At 31.4% G+C, this 20402-nt stretch overlaps 1 protein-coding gene across 1 annotated transcript in view; it reads right to left on the bottom strand.

The window, feature by feature from the left end:
• LOC139523908 (inositol 1,4,5-trisphosphate-gated calcium channel ITPR3-like) overlaps positions 1–20402 on the bottom strand; it is a 106448-nt gene that overhangs the window by 25120 nt on the left and 60926 nt on the right. The window contains exons 36-46 of the mRNA XM_071318302.1: positions 19715–19799; positions 17581–17771; positions 14984–15097; positions 14129–14300; positions 13686–13790; positions 13081–13152; positions 12031–12160; positions 8705–8843; positions 8190–8348; positions 7285–7441; positions 2214–2311 (exon numbers count right to left, since the gene is read on the bottom strand). Coding sequence (XP_071174403.1) covers positions 2214–2311; positions 7285–7441; positions 8190–8348; positions 8705–8843; positions 12031–12160; positions 13081–13152; positions 13686–13790; positions 14129–14300; positions 14984–15097; positions 17581–17771; positions 19715–19799 — 1422 coding nt within the window. The remainder of the gene's footprint in view (positions 1–2213; positions 2312–7284; positions 7442–8189; positions 8349–8704; positions 8844–12030; positions 12161–13080; positions 13153–13685; positions 13791–14128; positions 14301–14983; positions 15098–17580; positions 17772–19714; positions 19800–20402) is intronic.

Here is a 20402-nt window from a genome sequence, read left to right on the forward strand (position 1 = left end):
CAACTGTCATAATCCTGACTTGGTACAGGCATTTTCTTATGTAGAAAATGATGGATTAAACCTGATTTTACAGCTAGCTAAATTAGATACGTGGTTTAAATATCATGCATAGTTCCATGAAAAAGATACAAATCAAGGTAAAAACGTATGTAATCGCTGGAAATCTAAACAGAGCAAGACTGGACTCGTCGCTAAGGTAAGTGTCTCTTGCTATGTATGCATTACCTGTCATGCCAATTAGCATCAATTAAAACGTCAATCGTTAGGAATAGGGCAAAGTCGGTAACTTTACAGATAAGACGACTATTCTGGTATCTAAAAATATCAGAGTTGACAAACATGTTGCTAGTGAGTTGAGAGGCAGTGAACATACAGGAGAGTAACGCCATGCGAGGGCAAAGGGTAAGTTACGGTTGAAAAAAGTTAACAATTGGAAAGTTGAAATCATCAGTTTTGTCATATATTCTAGTTTGAAGTCGTCTTTCTGTGTCAATATCAAAGAGAAGATCAAGATATGAAGTAGACCGTATGGTTTTGCATTATCAGTTATCACAAATTATTATAAAAGATATATGAGATGACAGCAATCACTACTCACTGAACTTTGGGTTAATAATTGACACGACATCATAATTATAACTTAAATGAAAATTATAGAACTTGTCTATATGCTTTTTCTTTTTGTCTTTGATAAGGTGCTGTAAAATCTGCTTCATATGAGTACAAACAACAAAAATAGTGTTAAAATGTTGGAATACCGACTGTCTATTGTAATATTGAATCTAAATATATATTGACGATTACAAAAATCCAACACTTTGTAAATATACTTGTTGCTGGAATCAGTGTGGTTCCTCGGAAAGTACGGTTATTTATTACCTTAAACAAGGAATCTATATCTACGCTTCCCATTATTGCAGAAACCCACCCTTGGATGAGAAGACGTAGTTGATAGTTTAACTGAACACTTCATGTTCCACTAGTCCCACCCTTTCGTTTTCTTCATGGTAAGTAAAAATCCGGGGATAAGTAAAATACTGTAATGTCACAATCCAGAAAAAAAACGGTCGGAGTCTGCTTTCAAAAAATGTTTTTCTATACTTTCTCTTGATTGAAGGTGGACTCATGTATAATTTGTGACAGTTTAATGATTAAATTATTTTAAGAAAAAAACAAGACTGTTATGTTTACGCGAATCAAGTGAAGTGAACGTTTTTCAGAATCAAATCCCATTAAGACTCGATTATCCATTTTGGCTCACTAAACAAGCACCCTCGAATGTCCATGTAATCTTCCCCATGATCAGCTACTTGTGTTAAAACGATTCGTCTTGAAACCAAATTTTTCGCTGCAACATGCTGTTTGATCGAATGACATTGTCAAAGCAAACATTTGTTAAACTAGGGGTACCCGAATCAACCATTTTTCGTCTCGACTGATATTTGGTAAAAAGTTGCTATTTGGATTGTCGTGACGGCCACAAAAGGAGTTAGTGTTATTGTTGGATGCTTCTAGTAATAAGCATTCAATAATTAGTTTAACGATTTTTTTTAATTTGGGCCTTGTCTAATAGTCTATCGTGACAAATTATAATTGGTATCTTTCATGCCATTGTCAGTTTGTTTCTGACTTATGAGTTTGATTACCCCTTTTGCTTCTCTTTTATAATTCATCTCACGAATGTTTTTTTTTCATGGGTAATCATTGAAAGACACAGAAACGAACAAAACCATCCAAAAAATGTGAAACAGCAGATAGACGACATAGCAATCAAAACGGAACAATTAGGTTAACCGATAAGGCTCGTGTTAAGCACGTGAGTTGAAACACAGAAAAGTGAGGAGTTACGATGAGTATCCTGTACTAAATGTCTCTTATTTAGAAGTAAAATATATGTATAATAATTTAAAAACTAAAATCTATGTGCATGAATACCTTAACCCTTTTGTGTCTAATTTTGTTGTAGTGGGAGCTAGTTTCCTGTACAACAACAAACAATAAATACGGTGTACTTATTACAATGGGAACATGCATTACGTGCGTCTTGATAATGCTAGGGTATACAATAATATTCTAAAGTGATTATTATTGAAAAGCAAACATCTAACAACTTGATTTGAAGGCTTCTAACATTTTTTATCTTTCTTTGTAAACATCAACAATGAAAGCTTGATTATACATTTATTGTCAATCATTAGAAATCATATACTTACTTTTCTTTGATAGAATTAGTTGAAAGAGCCATCCTATCTCTTACGGCCATAAAAAAGACTTCTTCCCTTGTTGAAAGGAAATAAGCTAACATTGATTTCTAAAAAATAAAAGTTTTTAAGTTGAAAGTTAGCTAAAAGGTCTGTACTACCATTAGAAACTAAATGTCATAAAACATGTCAATTTAGAACAAAAGCAACAAAAGTCTTCAATAGCGTTTTGAATTATTTGAAAATGTCTTGTGTATCTAGTTTCCCATAGTATGAAACATTATTATTATTCAGAATATGCAGTAGGGTAGATGTCAATGACGCACCAACCCACAACACAAATAGCTATTAAAGACATGTGGAAGTCAATATACAATCTTTAAAAATAGGTAGGTGTGTATATATGATGTCTCGCTCTTCGTCGTCGTTTTTATTTTTGGTCATGGTATTGTCTGGATTTTTGAAATCCCCCTTGGTATCTTTCCTCTGTTTTTTAGATCTAAATTGTTGTTTTTTGGTTTTTTTTAAGAAATTGTTTTTTGACAAGCTGTATCACCTTGTTTTGTTCAAAATTCAAACATCGTCAACTGATGCGAACTTTCTTTGTTTTTTAAAACATGTAGCTTTCATTTTTGATCATATATAAGAGAATTTATATATGATCAAGATGAAAGCTACACGTAAATATGAAATAAAAATTCGCATGGTTTTTATTTGGTAATTTGTAAGGCTTGGACAAGAGGCATTTACTTAATATTCGCTAATACATATTAACCCGTCACTCGCCAATATATTTCAACAGGAGTAACATGACGAATTTCCCTAGTGAAGCGATAGCTGCTGGTCTCTCCGGTGCACCTGATGTCGACCCCGGTTTTTGTGCTGATTGATCAATAGTTTTTTAGTGTAGTGTTTTACGGATTGTTATCCGTCAATTTATTATCTTTTCTTTTGATCCTGAACTATCCACTCGACTTATGATTTTTTAAAGTCCCCTTTTAGTAGGGTGCCCAATCAACAAATTTGATCAATTTGCCTTAATGGAATAACACACGGCTATATTTTATATCATTGGAAAGAAGAGAAGAAACCTCATCGAAATATCGTTGTCGTCGTTGTCTGCCGTGGTCACGTTTTTTTAAAAATCAGGGTCAAAGGTCAAAGTAAAATTTTCTGAATAATGCACAGTCACATTTAGATAGCTTGTTTCTCCTACATATATGCGCTTGGAGCAAAATAAAAACAACTAAATTATAGAAAAATGTCTTGTGTATCTCCACTTAGTACTTATTTTATATTTTTATCGCCAAAAATGACTTTAGATAGACTTTTTTGCATATAGGGTGCGAATTTGAAATTTTCAAATAGCTGTTAAATAACAGTGACCTTGACCTACTTCAATTTCTAAATTTGAAATTTTTGTATTCAATTCATCATCAAGTAGATTTAAAGATGATTTTTAAGTCTTAACTTTAATAATTTGTCGAAAACAAACTGTGTTTTTTCACGTCTTTTGATAGTAAGGTGTTCGTCAATTTATAGGGATGTTCTGGTACCTAACAGAAAACCCTGGCCGTTTTTGGCACAACTTTTTTGAACTTATGGTCCTCGATGCTGTTCAACTTTGCACTTGTTTCGGCTTTCAAACTTTTGTATCTGGGCATCACTAGTAAGTCTTGTGTGGACAAAATGCACTTCTGGCGTATTTAAATTTTAAACTTGTTGCCTTTTGTTAGCTATTATTCGTGTGTTTCTTTGTCAATTGTGTTCTCAATTGTGCCACAAAACCAGGTTCAACCCACCATTTTGTCCTGTACCAAGTCAGGAATATGGCCATTGTTATATTATATTTCGTTTCTGTGTGTGTAACATTTTAACGTTGTGTTTCCGTTGTGTCGTTTGTTTTCTCTTATTTTTGAGTGTGAATTCACATTACTATAAGACGTGTCACGGTACTTATCTCTCCCAAATTCATGTATTTGGTTTTGATGTTATATTTGTTATTCTCATAGGATTTTGTCTAATGCTTAGTCCGTTTCTGTGTGTGTTACATTTTAATGTTGTGTCGTTGTTCTCTTATATTTAATGCGTTTTCCTCAGTTTTAGTTTGTTACCCCGATTTTGTTTTTTGTCCATGGATTTATGAGTTTTAAACAGCGGTATACTACTGTTGCCTTTATCTAGGTAAATATCAAATTTTTGTTATCGGGTTTAAAAGAGTATATATAAATGATTAGTTTAGAAATTTTTGTAACATGAAAGTCAAACTTGGTTGAATATAAAGCTCTGTGTATAGCTTTGCTTTAAAGATGTGAAAATTAATGCAAACGAAAAAAAGAAAAAAAGGGTGTTCAACCAAAACGTCTATTAGAAACAGGTAAACACCCCATCCAACATATACAGATGACTAAATGAGCAACAAATGGCTTTACTGTTTACAAGTATTCCAAAAATATAATAAGGGAGAGGGTTATGTACAGCACCGATGTATTTTACAAACAATTGCAAACAAAAAAGGCGTGAGAAGCCAAAGGGACATTAACAACTTATAAAATGAAGACAAGCTGACAACAGCATTGCAAATACACGAAAAAAAGAACAAATGCATTAGAAATAATAATCGAAGCTAGTATTAACTACTACGTGCTATGGTCTCATGTGGTTTAATCCCACCAACCACGTCAAGGTCAGAGACCATATGGCAGGTTTTTTTTATTGTTTTTTTCACATATCTTTCGCCACTAGATATATTTCCCACGATTTCAAAATTGAGTATATGTTATATTTATTGTTTAGAAAAGATTAAGGACTGGTTAATTTTCATTTGATAGCTAACAACGATTCATAAGGTAGAAACAGAAAAATGAAATCTCATACATCTACACCTTCGTCGTCATCAATGTTTCTAACTGCAACCAGACGAGTATTTACATTTTGACAAATGTCATTTGTCCGACATGGGCATAAATCTGTACATGATGGATTTTGTTCGAAGCAAATGCAAACTAAATCTTTCAGAAATTCGTATGACATCTGACCTTCGACCGTTATTCTTTTCCCATCCGAACTGAAGAGGAGAATGTAGGAGTTTGCTATATGGGAAGGCATCAAATTTATGTCTGGAGTGAAGCTCTTATTACATATTGTTTAAAAGTAGATTTGCAAGGAGGAAGTTTGACAAGGAAGAAATTTCAAATTGTAAAATTGAGAATGGAAATGGGGAATGTACCAAAGAGACAACAACCCGACCATAGAACAGACAATTTTAGCCAATTTTACGTTCAATTTGTTCAGGTCACAATAATCTATTTTTAGTTTTGACTTGAGATTATTCAAGTACTAACAAGATCTCGAGCTGCATCTATAGATTCATCGATGTCACAATTAGAAAGGTTTGACAAATAGGAAGGACAGGTATATAGCGGAGCTAATCTTATGTGCAAGATATAGTGCCTGTTTAAAACCATAGCTCATGCTTATGCTGCATGGAGGGGAAGTAATGAACGCACAAGATCAGAACATCTGTATCTTGTGACTTTATTATTATCCTACCCTTGATGCCTTTCATACTGAACTCTTTGTCTACATGAATAGCATGTAAAATCATGCGGTTATCTACTTTATCGGGCGTACAAAATAATTCTTAAAATCTTAATACTCCTTTTGAGCAGATTTAGGGTCCTTGGAAGTGCTAGCTAGATGACTTCCTCATGTATCATAGTTACTGTTGAGCTGCCATGATGTTGAACAATCGATTCGCCAAGAAATCTGATTAAGGCCTGCTGGTTCTCATTAACTCAAAGAAACTTTTTCCAGTCAGGAATTTGACGACCTTCTATTTATGACCTGAAACACTTTTACAGACGAACAAGAACTTGATTCAGCTTTAAAATAACTGCAGTTGTGTCTGCTAGTGTAAGATTTATAGCAAGAATGGTGGTACAATATTTTGTAATCATCAGTACGAAGATGGTCTATGTCTGAAGCATCATGCAATATACTAAAATATACATGATCTTTCCGTGCTCCGAGACCCTCGATAAAGCTTTTGTTTGTGCTAATTCCTCGCATATTAATAAGCAATTCAGTAGATGAACCAAGACATATAACACACTTATTCCATTGTATTTCATTCCTCCTTCATTTAGGGCTTGATGTGCATAGTTTAACAGGACTGTGAATGTGTGACATATTGCGGGTCTGAAACGTGACCGAAGGATTTGATTTGTATATTACAATTATAACAAAACTATCAATTCAAAAAAACAATTAAAGTTATAAAAACCAACAAGAAAATTATTTCCTAAAACAAAACAATGATCTTCAAACTAACTAGAGTATTCAAAACATACAAATCGGCCATACAACAAGCAAAAAAGAGGAATGAAGTTAGTGACAATTGTCCTAGTAAATGACCTGATAGTGTAAGCTACAAAACGATTAACGACACGAGAAAAGGCGTGTTTGAATCAAGGCAAAATTATCACTAAATTTGTGTTTTAAATTGCTATTTTCTTCTCATCGATTAACATTACACGAAAGATATTTGAAACACATATGAACCATGTCTTATTGATGTAATCAGAGTAAAAATCCCGTGAAAGTAACACGCAATAAACTTTCTTTCGTTCAAAATGTGTTAAATTTCAGCTAAAAAAATAGTCTTACTAAAATCATGAAATACTTATACTTAAATTATTTAAATCTTTTCAGCTTTTGTTATATGATAACTTTAATTTGTAAGCTAAATGATAAGTATCATTTGAACAAATAACACAGAAAGCAATACTTTTATTTTTCGTGTTGAAGATGGCCTGTATGAGGAGGTATTTTAGGTACCCTAAGAAACCACAAAATTTTGAAAAATGGGACCACGGTAGGTTACGACGACATGATTAAAAAATATAATGATTTTCCAATAGTTTGCATATAACATTAGCCGTGTGTTATCCGTTAACTTAAGATCGTTAACTAGACGTCTTTTTCGATACTTGGCACCCTACTATTTGTATCGTCCTACTCTTTAGATGATTGTTTTGTAGTCTTTCCGATATATTTCGTTAAAAAATAGTACAGAATATACCTGAACAGTTTGATTTGCATTAAACAACAACACACATAGAAATCCTAGGACTTCTCTTGCCACGTCTTCATTTCTCGTCGCCAAATGGGGCAAACACTTGCTCATTGAACCTTTCCGATCGAAAAAGTTCTGTATGCTGGCTATCCATTTCAATTGTCTAAAATCAAACAAAGGCAATATCTCTTTTATTTGGAGAAAATTTGGTTCCAAAAAATAGTAGGAAGATAAAGTTTCCTCCAGATAGATTTGGACTTCTATAGAATTGACTCCCAACATTGAAATTATTGATTATTTTCTCTCTTTTTCGATTGTGTTCAACCGAATAAGACTAACCACCGGGTTTGTACTTACATTGGCAACACGACGGGTGTCACATGTGGAGCAGGATCTGCTTGCCCTTCAGGAGCACCAAATATCACCTCCATTTTTAGTTCGGGTTCGTTAATGATAAGCCTTTCTGTGTCGTGTTTTGTGTTCTATTGTCTTTCGATTTTTGCCCTGGTATTATCAGATTGTTGTCGACATATGGGTTTGAATATCTTTTTTGTATCTTTCGCCTATCTTTTCGAATCAAGAAAGAAAGCAATGTAGAGAATGAACCACTGGTATGAGAGCTTGTGAAAATGATATTTTATATATGTTTACTACTGAAGTAATTGTTCACATGCTTGTTTAGGCGTTTTTCGAACTTTCAATAAAACACTGAAAAAAAAATTGAAAATATTTTGCGAACGGACAACCTACAACATTTCAAAAATGTATAAAAATAAGTGATAACATTTTCAAAATAAAAAAAGTACAAGTGTGCTGCTAAGGTGTCAAAATCCACATATGAATACAATATTATTAAATACAAATTATAGAAAATCGATTTCTGCTATAATAATATATAGTTAATTACTAACTTTTCTATTTTATGTTCTGCTGTTCTAACTTCCCAATTCTCATCCATTTTCCGTTCTTCATTATGAACGGCTGCTCTCAAAATTTGTAGGCATTTAATGTTAAGATCGTCCATCTCATTCCTCGCAGATTCGGTCATTCTCTTGTCAGCAATGGAAATGCTGGAGAAAAATGTGCATGTTTAAACACGTATTCTATTTAGATTTAGGAAAAGGAATTAAAACAAAAATGACACATAACTTATAAATGAAAATAAAGAACACTTCATTTGATTAACCTTCAAAAGAGACACACAAGCTCAAATATTAGACAGCCAAGGATGTTGAAGGACTAAATACGTGAAGAGCTATATGACCATAAGGGCCATAACAAATAGTCAAATTCATCTAAGGTCAACTTAACCAGAGTAAATGGAACCTTCGTATCTTCGTAATTACCGGATATATCCCATTGATAAGAAATACTGTTCTTAAACCATTTAAGGCACAAATCTAATTTATTTAATAAAAAAACGTACTGTAGTTGTTCTATCAGGACTGCCAACAGCTCATATCTTTTTTCTGCTTTCTTTTCACGATGATCAATGAAAACTTTTACTAAGGTTTGGAATTCTTCACCTAATGGTAATTCTTCGTTCCCTCCTAACTCAGTAAATTCTTCAATAAACAATTTACATTTTTGAATTTAGTGTTCTGCTTAATTGACAATTGAATACCTAGTCGCATGCACAAAATATCCCATCATATGTAGTTAAGACCTTTGTCAAACTGTATATGGGTTTTCTTATTATCATGTGCTGTTGGGTTAATTACAATGGGTGTATACTCAACATATCATAAACTATCGAAAAAATAACAAAAATATCAAACAATCTTCAGAGAACAATTGAAGGTCTTTCCACCTCGATAATAAAAATGAAATTTTAAAAAACGATGTTAGAAAATGTCACTCCTTGTTGATGTGATTTGGTACTTCAAACTAATATAAAAAAATAACATTAATAGTTATATGCAGACTAGTTAATTGTTTTATAATGAACAAGAAAGAATATTTAGCAAAGGTCAAAATCTGGAACGTCAAATTTACATTTGACCTTTGACCTCAATTTCAATGTCATAGGTCATTGATGTCAAATCAAAAGACCCAAGGTTAACCATTTGTATGGTTGTGGAGAAATACCATTTTCAAATACAAAAAAGGAGAAAACTCCTATAAGGGTTGACCAAAACACTGCGACTTAAATGGGTTGAAGTTAAACCCTATCCTAAACAGTAATTTGGCAAACACATCATACCATTGACTGTTACAGTTTCTTTTGAATATAGATTACAAGATCTAAATTCAAAATTTAGCATATGACCTTGACCTTCGACCTTGACCTCAATTTCAAGGTCATAGGTCAGTGAACTCAAATCCGAAGACCCAAGATCAATCACTTGTATGGTTGTGGAGAAATACTGATTTCAAATAGATAAGGGGAGAAAACTCCTATAAGGTTTAACCAAAACACTTCGACTGAAATAGGTTTAAGTTGCGCCTTATTGTAAACAGTAATTTGGCAAACACATCTTATCATTAACTATAACAGTTTCTTTTGAATAACGTATAACAAGCAAAATTCAAAATTTATAACATGAACTTCACCTTTGACCTTGATATCAATGTCAAGGTCATAGGTCAGTGAACTCAAATCAGAAGACCCGAGGTCAATCACTTGTATGGTTGTGGAGAAATACTGATTTCAGATACATAACGGGAGATAACTCCTATAAGGGTTAACCAAACACTTCGCCTGAAATAGGTTGAAGTTGAGTCTTATTGTAAACAGTAATTTGGAAAACACATCATATTATTAACTGTAACAGTTTCTTTAAAATAACGATAACAAGCAAAATTCAAAATTTATAAAATAACCGTGACCTTTGACTTTGACCCCAATTTCCTGCAAATGGACCAAGGACTTCATATGAAAAGACTGTAGGCTTCTACGACTTATACCGTATGAATTTATCCAACATATCGCCTATCTTAAATTTTCAAAGGGAAATAACTCCCATAAGATGTCTTCCGATCAATCCAGTCAAATGAATCAAATCATTCTTAAGAGTAGACGAACGATTGGTGAAAACAATTTGTTAAAATCTTTTACGGTTTTAGAGATATAGCGATAACAAGAAAAAGGGGGCACTGGGAGATAACTCCTATAAAAATAAGTGTTCGGTTACACAGGGTGAGTTTTGAAATCCCACAATTGAAGGTCTTTCCACCTCGATAATAAGAATGAAATTTAAAAAACGATGTTAAAAAATGTCACTTCGTATTGATGTAATGTGGTAAATCAAACTGATATAACAAAAATAAGATTAATAGGTTTATGCAGAAGACTTAATTGTTTTTTAATGAACCAGAAAGAATTTTTAGCAAAGGTCAAAATCTAGACCGTCAAATTGACCTTTGACCTTGACCTCAATTTTGAGGTCATAGGTCAGTGATCTCAAATCAAAAAACCCCAGGTCCATCACTTGTATGGTTGCGGAGAAATACTATATTTCAGATACAAAAGGGGAGAAAACTCCTATAAGGGTTAACCAAAACTTAAATAGGTTGAAGTTGCGCCTTTAAACAGTTAAACAGTTATTTGGCAAACACATCATATCATTTACTGTCACAGTTTCTTTGGAATAACGATAACAAGCAAAATTTAAAATTTATTACATGACCTGACCTTTGATCTTGACCTCAATTTTCATCAAATGAACTAAGGACTTCATATCAAAAGACTGTAGACCTCTACGACTTATAACGTATGAATTTATCCAACAAATCGCCTATCTTAAATTTTCAAAGGGAAATAACTCCCCTAAGATGTCTTCTGATCACTCAAGTCAGGATTAACCAAATCTTTCTTTAGAGTAGAGGCATAATTTGGTGAAAACTGTTTGCTAAAATCTTTTACGGTTTTAGAGACATAGCGATAACAAGAAAAAGGGGATGCGGGGAGATAACTCCTATAAGAATAAGTGTTCGGTCATACAGGTTGAGTTTTGAAACCTCCATTACTGTACAACATCATTGGCCAAAAATCCATTCGATATGTTGTAAGACAAAAAAGCATCTCAGACGGCAGAAGAAAAAAAATAAAAAAAAATAAAAAAATAAATAAAAATAATAATACTCAAAAGAAAAACAAAAGGTCTTTCCAAATCTCCCTCTGTTCCTACATAAAACTCAATTCAGAAAACACTCCCTAATATCGGTACTTAAAAACTACAAGCAGCAATTATTTTATCATGAACGATTACTGCTAACGTTTGCTTTATCACGAGTACGTTTAAGTTTATGTAAATTATCTTAACTTGAAATTAAGAAATGGAAATAAGCAGGTTATTTAACTTTAAAGTTGTGCAAAAATGTAAAGCATTTAACTAAAAAATGTTAGAATATAGAGACTCCCTTAAAGGCAATTGATACCATCTTAGATCAAAATACTACCTTTATTTTCATTGTTCCATTTTAATAGAATTAGTTATACATTTAATTTGTAGATCTAAAAGAACCGATTTGCTCATTTGCAATTTCGAATCATAATATAGAGGGAAAAAGTAAATGTACTTAAAAAAAGTAAAATCAATCGATAACTGTATTAATAAAATCCGAAATTGTAAATTACAGAAAAACAAAATAATGTATTATAAGGAGATGTGTTATGCAAATGAAACAATTATCCACTAAACCAAGCGACGTAGATGTTAGCAACTAGAGATTACCGTATGGCCCTAAACAATGAGCAAGATCCGCACATCATAACAAGCTTCGAAAACCCGACATGACAAATATGCTTACCTCTGTTAGACTTGAACTTAAGCTGTGTTGAGACAGTATTGTGACCAGCAAATACAGTGGCAGCATTCTTGGCAAAAAGCTTAAATTTATAATTGATTTCTACCTCATCTGTATAGTATTCAATGTTTCCCTAAAATATAGATCTTTGCTGATTCAATATACATTTTATCTAACATGTACTATAGCATGCCGAATAAGAATGATTAATCAGATTTACCGTTTTATTTTTGATAAGCAACTTGTTGATAGACTGTATATTCGTATTCTTAGAACTCAGTTCGTTTATATTATTATATTATGTGCAGCAGTATTACGATTATTCCATTATATCTTCAATTTTCATTTATGTTAACGAAAACAATTACATTCCTTGAAAACAATTACATACTCCCTGCTTGTTTGTATCTTGTCACTTTTATTCATTAAGGATTAGTAGCAATACTGAAAATATTAAAATGCAACAACATTTCTTTTAGGTAAATATGTTGATAATATATTGGCGGGTAAGGCTTTTGCTTTTAGTATATTTCACCATAACTGTAACTCAATAAAAGAATAAAGTTTCTTCCTTAAGTTGATCCTTTTTCAATGCATTTATATGCATAGAATTGTACATGCCCATGCTGTTAAGTGAGCTAACGTCACTGGGTTAGAAAATAGCTATATATATAAGGGAGCTACCATTTGATTTTTAGGGGGGGGGGGGCTAGGATGAAATTTGAAAAAATAGGCAGGACAGGAGTTTTGAGTAAAAAAAAAAGGCAGGATGAGACACTTTGCAAAAAAAAAAGGCAGGATGACAATTTAGGTAAAAAAAGTCAGGATAAACTAATAAAAAAAAAGGCAGGACCAAATAGAGTGAAAAATAAAAAGGCAGGACAGAGATTACAACTAAAAAAAAATGCAGGACAAAAATTTTCATCCCTAGCGCCCCCCCCCCCCCCCCCCCCCCCCATAAAAATCAAATGGTAGCTCCCTAAGTTTTTATAAATAAATATTATAGCATTTATATATTTTGCATTTCTGGCTATGGATATGAAAAGTGCATACCCTTCTCACTGCAGATGAAGTGTCCTCAATTGTTATACCACATGAAAAACGTCCAAGCACATGTTCAATATTCTGAAGAAAGAAGTTAAAAAAACTGAAAGTATTATCTCAGTTATAATTGATTTTTAAGAAGAAAAAAAAACATTTACTTTGTGCTATTATTCAGCTACGGTTGACAATTATCACTCTTTGCAATGTGTTTTTTTTTATTTCCGTTAGAAACAATGTCATCATAATGCTCTTCCTCTTCGTTATTGGATTGATTTCTGTTATGTAAACCTCACATAAGACAAAAAGAAAAAAAACCTCTTGCAAAGTTCTTGAATCTAAATTTCAGTTATTTTGATGATATCGTGTCAATCAATAAACCACATTTGAATGAGTGATTGTGTCTCATATATATGTATACCAGTGAACTTAGAATTAAGAAACTAGAAGGTATGGTAACTGGTACTCGACCATTATTTTCTCGACCATTATTTTCCTACATGTTTCTGTTCAGAAAATCATAGTGTGAGATGTTTATTAAATAACTTGAAGTAAATAAAAAATAAAAAGATAGAAAAATAAGTATCTAAATATTTTTTGAAATGTAAAATTCTTACCGAGTTAGGCATATTTGAAGCAGGTACAATTATAGTCATTGCATTGACAACATTTTTCATATGTTGTGGCTTGAACAGAAGCGGACCAACTATTTCTGAAAACATCTGGAAAATACAAACACCAACGCATATCTATATCATTGGATCTTCATTATAATATCAAATTAAAAAAAGGGTAATTTATATTTAATTACATTAATTCTTGTGTGTTTGTGGATTATTCTATGAGATATTTTCGAAAAAATGTTTCTTAAATGCAAAAGAAACAAAATTAAAGATTAGAACCTTAGTAGAAAATTGATCATTATGATCCTTTAGCATCTGAACGTCAATTCAATATAATGTAAACGCAATGCTTTTTCCTTGGAAAGCAGAAATACTGAAGGGGGTAGACTTGTAGATCTCCCATTTTTCTTTGATGTCTAAATAAATAAACCGTTTACCACTATTGCCTTTGCTATATGGTCTGTCTCGTCTATCTCATTACTGTATGTAGACTGATCTGGATAATAAAAATCACGAAAAAATGTCTCAAGGAATGGCAACACTGCATCCAGGAAGTACAGAACTGATCCATATGCAGCAGATTCAAAATCAGGAGCACTAGCAGAGCCACTATAAGGAAAATATAATATTTGGCGTCGGTCAATTCATTTTCTGATTTCTTCAAAAGTCTTACGAAAACATCAAATGAGAAAACTATTTTTAATTCTTCTATACGTTTATAACAAACATTTCTATTGAAAGACTTATGTTTATGTGTCAATTAATTGATTTGTTTTATTAGCGAGAATATGTAATTACTATATCATAATTATAATTACTATCAATTGTGGTGCTGAATACTTTACTGATGTTTTTTTTTCTGGTTTTATTATGTTGTTTGATTTATGCTTCTATGAAATATACCCCACATCTATTATTTATATGGAAGCATATATTTTCCATTACATGGTCTTATTCTAGCAATATATCTCTTAAAATGACAAACATATTTCATCTTGACCTCACATACGAACAAAAACACTCGTCTTTTTATAAGTACTGAATCTGTAAAATAAATAGATGAATGGTTGTGTGGCAGTTTTCTACATGACATCTATTCAAACTGATCTTTTATTAAATTGTATCATTTGATTTGTGTACGATACTGGTTATGTAATTTTATCATTTATCATTTAACAGACTCTTCCGATGAAGTGAGAAAAAAAATTAAAAAAAGATTATTATAATTAATTCATCTTTTTGAGAACAAATGTCAAGTATTCAATAAAAAAATCGCGTTTCATTTAACTTACCTTTTTTCTGGAGCTGTTTTTAGTTGAATTGCTATTTTGTCAGGGTCTTCCTTTATACTGTCTGTCAATCTGTTCATTTCTATTGAAAGGTTTGATAGATAATCCCACAGCTCCCTATTCAAAAAATATATTCCGGTTTACTAAATTATTTATAAAGCACAAGATTTTTAAAAGTTTTCACCGTATAAACGATATTTCTTTAACAGAAAAAATTGTAGGTTGTAACAGATACTGAATTCTAATATCCATCCAGAAATATTTTAAAAGGCTACTTACAAGATATTTGACTACACTAATAATCGTTCAATTAATACGAGACTATTCAATACAAAACCAAGATCTAGCAAATGTTCTAAATAGGAGGCTGGTTCGAGTGCCTTGCCTTAAATGTAGATAATAGCGAAAACTATTTGTTAACCAAAATAATCGTTTTGCCTAATCATTTAAGTATACAATTGTATATTACACAATATCCTAATAAAAAGACGATTTTTTTAGCAGACAATTATGTGGTTATGAAATTTGTGAGTTCTTATCACAGTTTTAAAAATACCAATGGAAAACTATATTTTTTACTGTTTCTTCAGGCACCAATTGCTAAATTAGATCTGTCTGATGTTCGGATGAAATATTATTTATAGTTGTCATTTAGTCTTAATTCTTAAATTTGAAAATTAGATAACATTCAATTAGCAAACATAGAAGTAACCAATAATAAAGTGAAATAACTCAGAAATAAACGACGCTACATTAGCAATCACGACAAATAAATATTTCTTAATACAAACTGATGTATGTCTATTAATGGAACTCAGCAACATATTAATGCCTTCTACATAAATATACAAAAAATGGAATTCATTAATTAGATATATGAAGATGTGGTATGAGTGCCAATGAGACAACTCTTAATCCAAATAACAATATATAAGAGTAAACCATTATAGGTCAATGTACGGCCTTCAACACGGAGCCTCTAGTCTTCTTCAGTGGATTTTTAAAGTTTGTTTTGGTTTCAGTCTTCGCACACTGTTAGAAGGCTTTGTTTTGACCTGTTTGTCTTCAACGGACGAATTTATGAATATCAATAATATTGAATTTCATAATTTAAAAAATAATCAACCGACCCAGCATTGTTTGATATCTTATGTTTAACTATCAATCAATTCGCCTTTTCAAAATATAAAGGACTATGGGTAATTTCATTGTTCGTACACCAAAATGAAAATTACGTTACGTCATTGGTTAAATTTCCATTGTTTAGAACGTTTTAAACCAATCATAACGTTTTGGTGTACGTTTTTGAAATTATTACCCAGAATGCATTAGATTCTGAAACGGGGAATTACATTGCAGAATATTAATCTGTAGCATACATTTATCTTTCAAATCTTCATAGTCATACTATAAGGTGCAATACTTAGTTTATATTGATAGTAGGTATTTAGAAGCGTTACAAATTCAATAAAATTAAGGCTATATATGATCTTTTTTTATTTGTTTTTTGTGACAGAACATCGAACGGTTTTCCTATTCGACGACATATATATTATAGGTTATAGCTTTAATCACGACATATCGACGCCAACTTAAGGTCACTCAGAGTATTTCAGCATGTGAAATTAGTGTGTAAAAAAACTAATTCCTGATAAATTTATACATATATATAAAAAGAAAAAAAATGCTCATCTAAATCTATTAAAGATAATGCATACAATCTACTGCTATTTACAAAAAGCATTTGTTATATTGTAAACACTGATAGCATATCACATATTATTTACCAATTAAGCATAAAGCCATGGTCCTTTAAAGAATGTGTTCTTTGCAGCAAGAGAGTTGTAGAAGCCAAAATATTAATTACATTTTACATACACTAAGGGATTGCTTCGATGAATAGTCACAGTATATAACTTTTTTTAAATATACATTTATCAAAAACAACATCTACATAGAACGTGAGGAAATAGTATATTTACACAGTGTAATTGATTATCATGTCAAAACCGTGAGTCGAAACAAAATCAACAAGAGACGGAAGATCCAACAAAAGGTTGATACCGGTTAAACCCTTTTAAAAACGTAATTCCCAGTAAAAATAAGTTGTGTTATAAGTCCTTATAGCAACGTATTATTATATGTACAAAGAGGAATATAGGCTTATTTTTCATACAAATTTAATAAATCCTTTATTCCATGTGGGTAAATCTATATTTCAACAATTCAAAATTTAAAATATTAAGAAAGCTTTTATATTACATTTTTTAGGAGCCACCTTGTTCAAATCTTTGGAAAAAAAAGTAAAGTAAAAATGTAATGAGTAAATAATTTACATTTTCCTTAAATGATGAATCGAAAACCGGCCGGGGTCAAATATATATTTTACTCGTTTTCGTTCAGATATAAAGAAGCGTAAACAGTGAAATGTGTTAAAACTTGACCATATCATTTACAATTCACATTTTTAATTGAAATATGACTACGAAATTTACATGATATATATATATATTGATAACCCATGCGAAAAATCTATGTTATCTATAGAAAAGGTTATGATGAAAATGGAATCTAAAATAATTATACATAAATGATCTTACTCATTGTGAGGCATTTCTCCTGCCCCTGCGTCAACTCCCTCTGGTCCCATACTTTTCATGTACACATGATGTAGACATCGCAAGAATGGTTTCTTGTATGTGTTATCTATCACTGAATTATTCAACACCCATAACAAATCATCCATTGGCAGAATTGTTTGGCATAGAGATTCTATGAACATATTTTCGCCCTAAATATATACAATTGATATATTATAGGTTTGTTTTCTTTAATACTACATTCATGCAGAAGAAAGTGTACTTTTTAAAGTCTTAACAACGTTAGGCACTTTACGTACTGACTCACTTCAAACTATTACCATTGAAGCTGCAGATTGATGTACTATTAAGGGTAAAATAAAGCAATTATATTAGTTAAAAAAACAAAATAGCAATTTAAAACACAAATCTTAATTATGTCATAATATCTTATCATGATAAATGAATTTTAGTTTGCGGTCACATCTTTTCTCTTACTTTGAACAATGCTATTTCCAAGAAAACAAGTGTAGTGTCCGAAGTTGTATACTTATATTTATATTTTAGGTAAATACAAATTAGCCGGTTCTAATCACACCATTTTAAAATAATGTAATTAATGAAGAAACAGTCATACAACTATTGATTGCTTATCTTGTAACTGTTATCATTATATGAACTTTTATTATAGGTGTTTGAGCAAAAAAAACCTAAGTAGCCAGAGAGTATTGTCATAGAAAGTCTCTTCCTTTTTCTCAAAAATCTCATTGGAAAGTACAAAGACATACTAGATAAATATGCAGTGTCTACTTTGCAAATAATACAAATGATCTTGAGATTTTCTGTGTTCAAGTTGTGTATCTTTTTATTCTAATTTAGTTTCCTTGTTATTTGTCTTCGTGCTATTTTGTTTCTTTTGGTCATATGAATTTTGACGTGACTCGATATTTATACATGTCATCATCGGGTTTTTGACTTTTTAGTTTCGGGCATTCCTATATATGCAGTTGAGTCCCGAAAAGTGATTCAGACACGAAGGATTTTACAGTGTTGTTTCTGTTTTGTTTATCCTTGTATTAATATTTACTTATGTTTGCATTATCGAGGAAGTATATATACTATGTACGGTAAGTACTATCAAAGACAAAATCTTTTTTGTTGACGTCATTCACAAATTTAAAATTTACTTTCTCCTACACCTTTTTGTTGTCGTCTATGTTAGATTTATTTGTATGTGTGTTTGACTTTTTCAGTCAGTTGTGTTATATATCTGTGATGTATGTTTACACAGTTTTGGCTGCTGGATTATTTACCTATTATGTCTATTTGGGTTGCTCACCCAAATGTTGTCAATTTAACGGATCTATAAACAACTGTTATACAGGTGGGAGGTTTAGCTAGTTACAAAACAAAGTTTAAACCCAGCAATTTCTCCTTTTGGTCCAAGTCAGGAATATCTTTTCCACTTGTTCCGTTCATTGATAGCGTTTGATATTTTCTTTTTGTAGGGACTTTCCCTTTTTTGATTTGCCTTGGAGTACGGTATTTTTGTTATATATTTTTTTATAACCGGTTAAATTCAAAATTGTAGAATTTTCAATTATTTCCAAGAAAAAAAATTAATAAAAAAGAGCTAAATTTTTGTTTTATTGATTATGTGTTTGCATTTCGTTAGACGTTTGTCTCAACCGCTTTTTTGTGGCTTATAGATTTGTTAAATTTGTCGTAGGATAATACTTTTTCGTGTATCGGTATCGATATTTTAAGATGTAAATGTTTGGGTTTTTTAAAAGAGTTTGTAACTTTATAGTTGGGCAAATTTCCGAATTGCGGTAAGTGATCGAGGATAAAAGGTTTTTCTTTCGTCGAATGAATAGTAGATTTTAATCATCTTTGAGGGTTCACACACCTTGTCTTCATCCAGTTTTAGTAAGAGTTCTCATTACCCAGTGATATTGACCATTATAGAAATCATATTTCGACCTTCATTTTTTTTCATCTCCTTTTTTTATAATTCATGTTCATGAAACTATCTATGATTCACCATAACAATCATCTTCAATGTAAGGATTCTCGAAATTTCAGTATTGCTCGAGACTATAATATCGATATTAAATAATTGACAAGGAAAACAATATTTAGAAAGGCAACTTACCTCTGCACACAGAGCAAGCAAATCTAGAACACTCAAATAGTATCTCATAGTGGTCATTTTAGATGGATTTGTCAGTATATTTTCCCTAATATAAAAACAAATTAAATTTAATAATGAGGCAAACATTCAGTTATCTTTCCAAAACTATAAGAACGGCATGTTTAAAGATTTTGTTTTATGTTACCATATTGTAACTCAGTTCAGTCTTCTTTTTTATTTTATCGATTTCAACCATTCTAGATATGTTCAACTTGGCATGCGATTTAACCTGGATATGTTGGGTTTTTTCTGGGCAAAAATTTGATTAGTTCAAAATAAGATTATTAAACCGGATATAATTGAAAATCAACCTGTGTTTTCCATTGGTTTTAAAACACGTGGAACAAATGAAGAAAACAACAAAAACGAGAGTGGATTTCTCTTTTTCTCTCTAAAGTAAGTGAAAATACAAGCATCTTTCAGTCAAGTTTAATGTAATTCAATAATACATTTTTCGATACTAAAATAATATATTTTTACCCATTTATTTTCATAAGCAACATGCTCTACAATTTAAATACTAAATTCTATGTGTATTTATTTCTCATTCAGGAAAAGCTTGAAATAATAAATTTAAGCCATATCTACTAAATCAGTTTAAAAATGAAAAACTTGAAATTGATTTATATTGAACACTTTGATTAAAAGT

Source organism: Mytilus edulis, chromosome 5 (genome assembly GCF_963676685.1).
Source record: "Mytilus edulis chromosome 5, xbMytEdul2.2, whole genome shotgun sequence".
Taxonomy (NCBI): domain Eukaryota; kingdom Metazoa; phylum Mollusca; class Bivalvia; order Mytilida; family Mytilidae; genus Mytilus; species Mytilus edulis.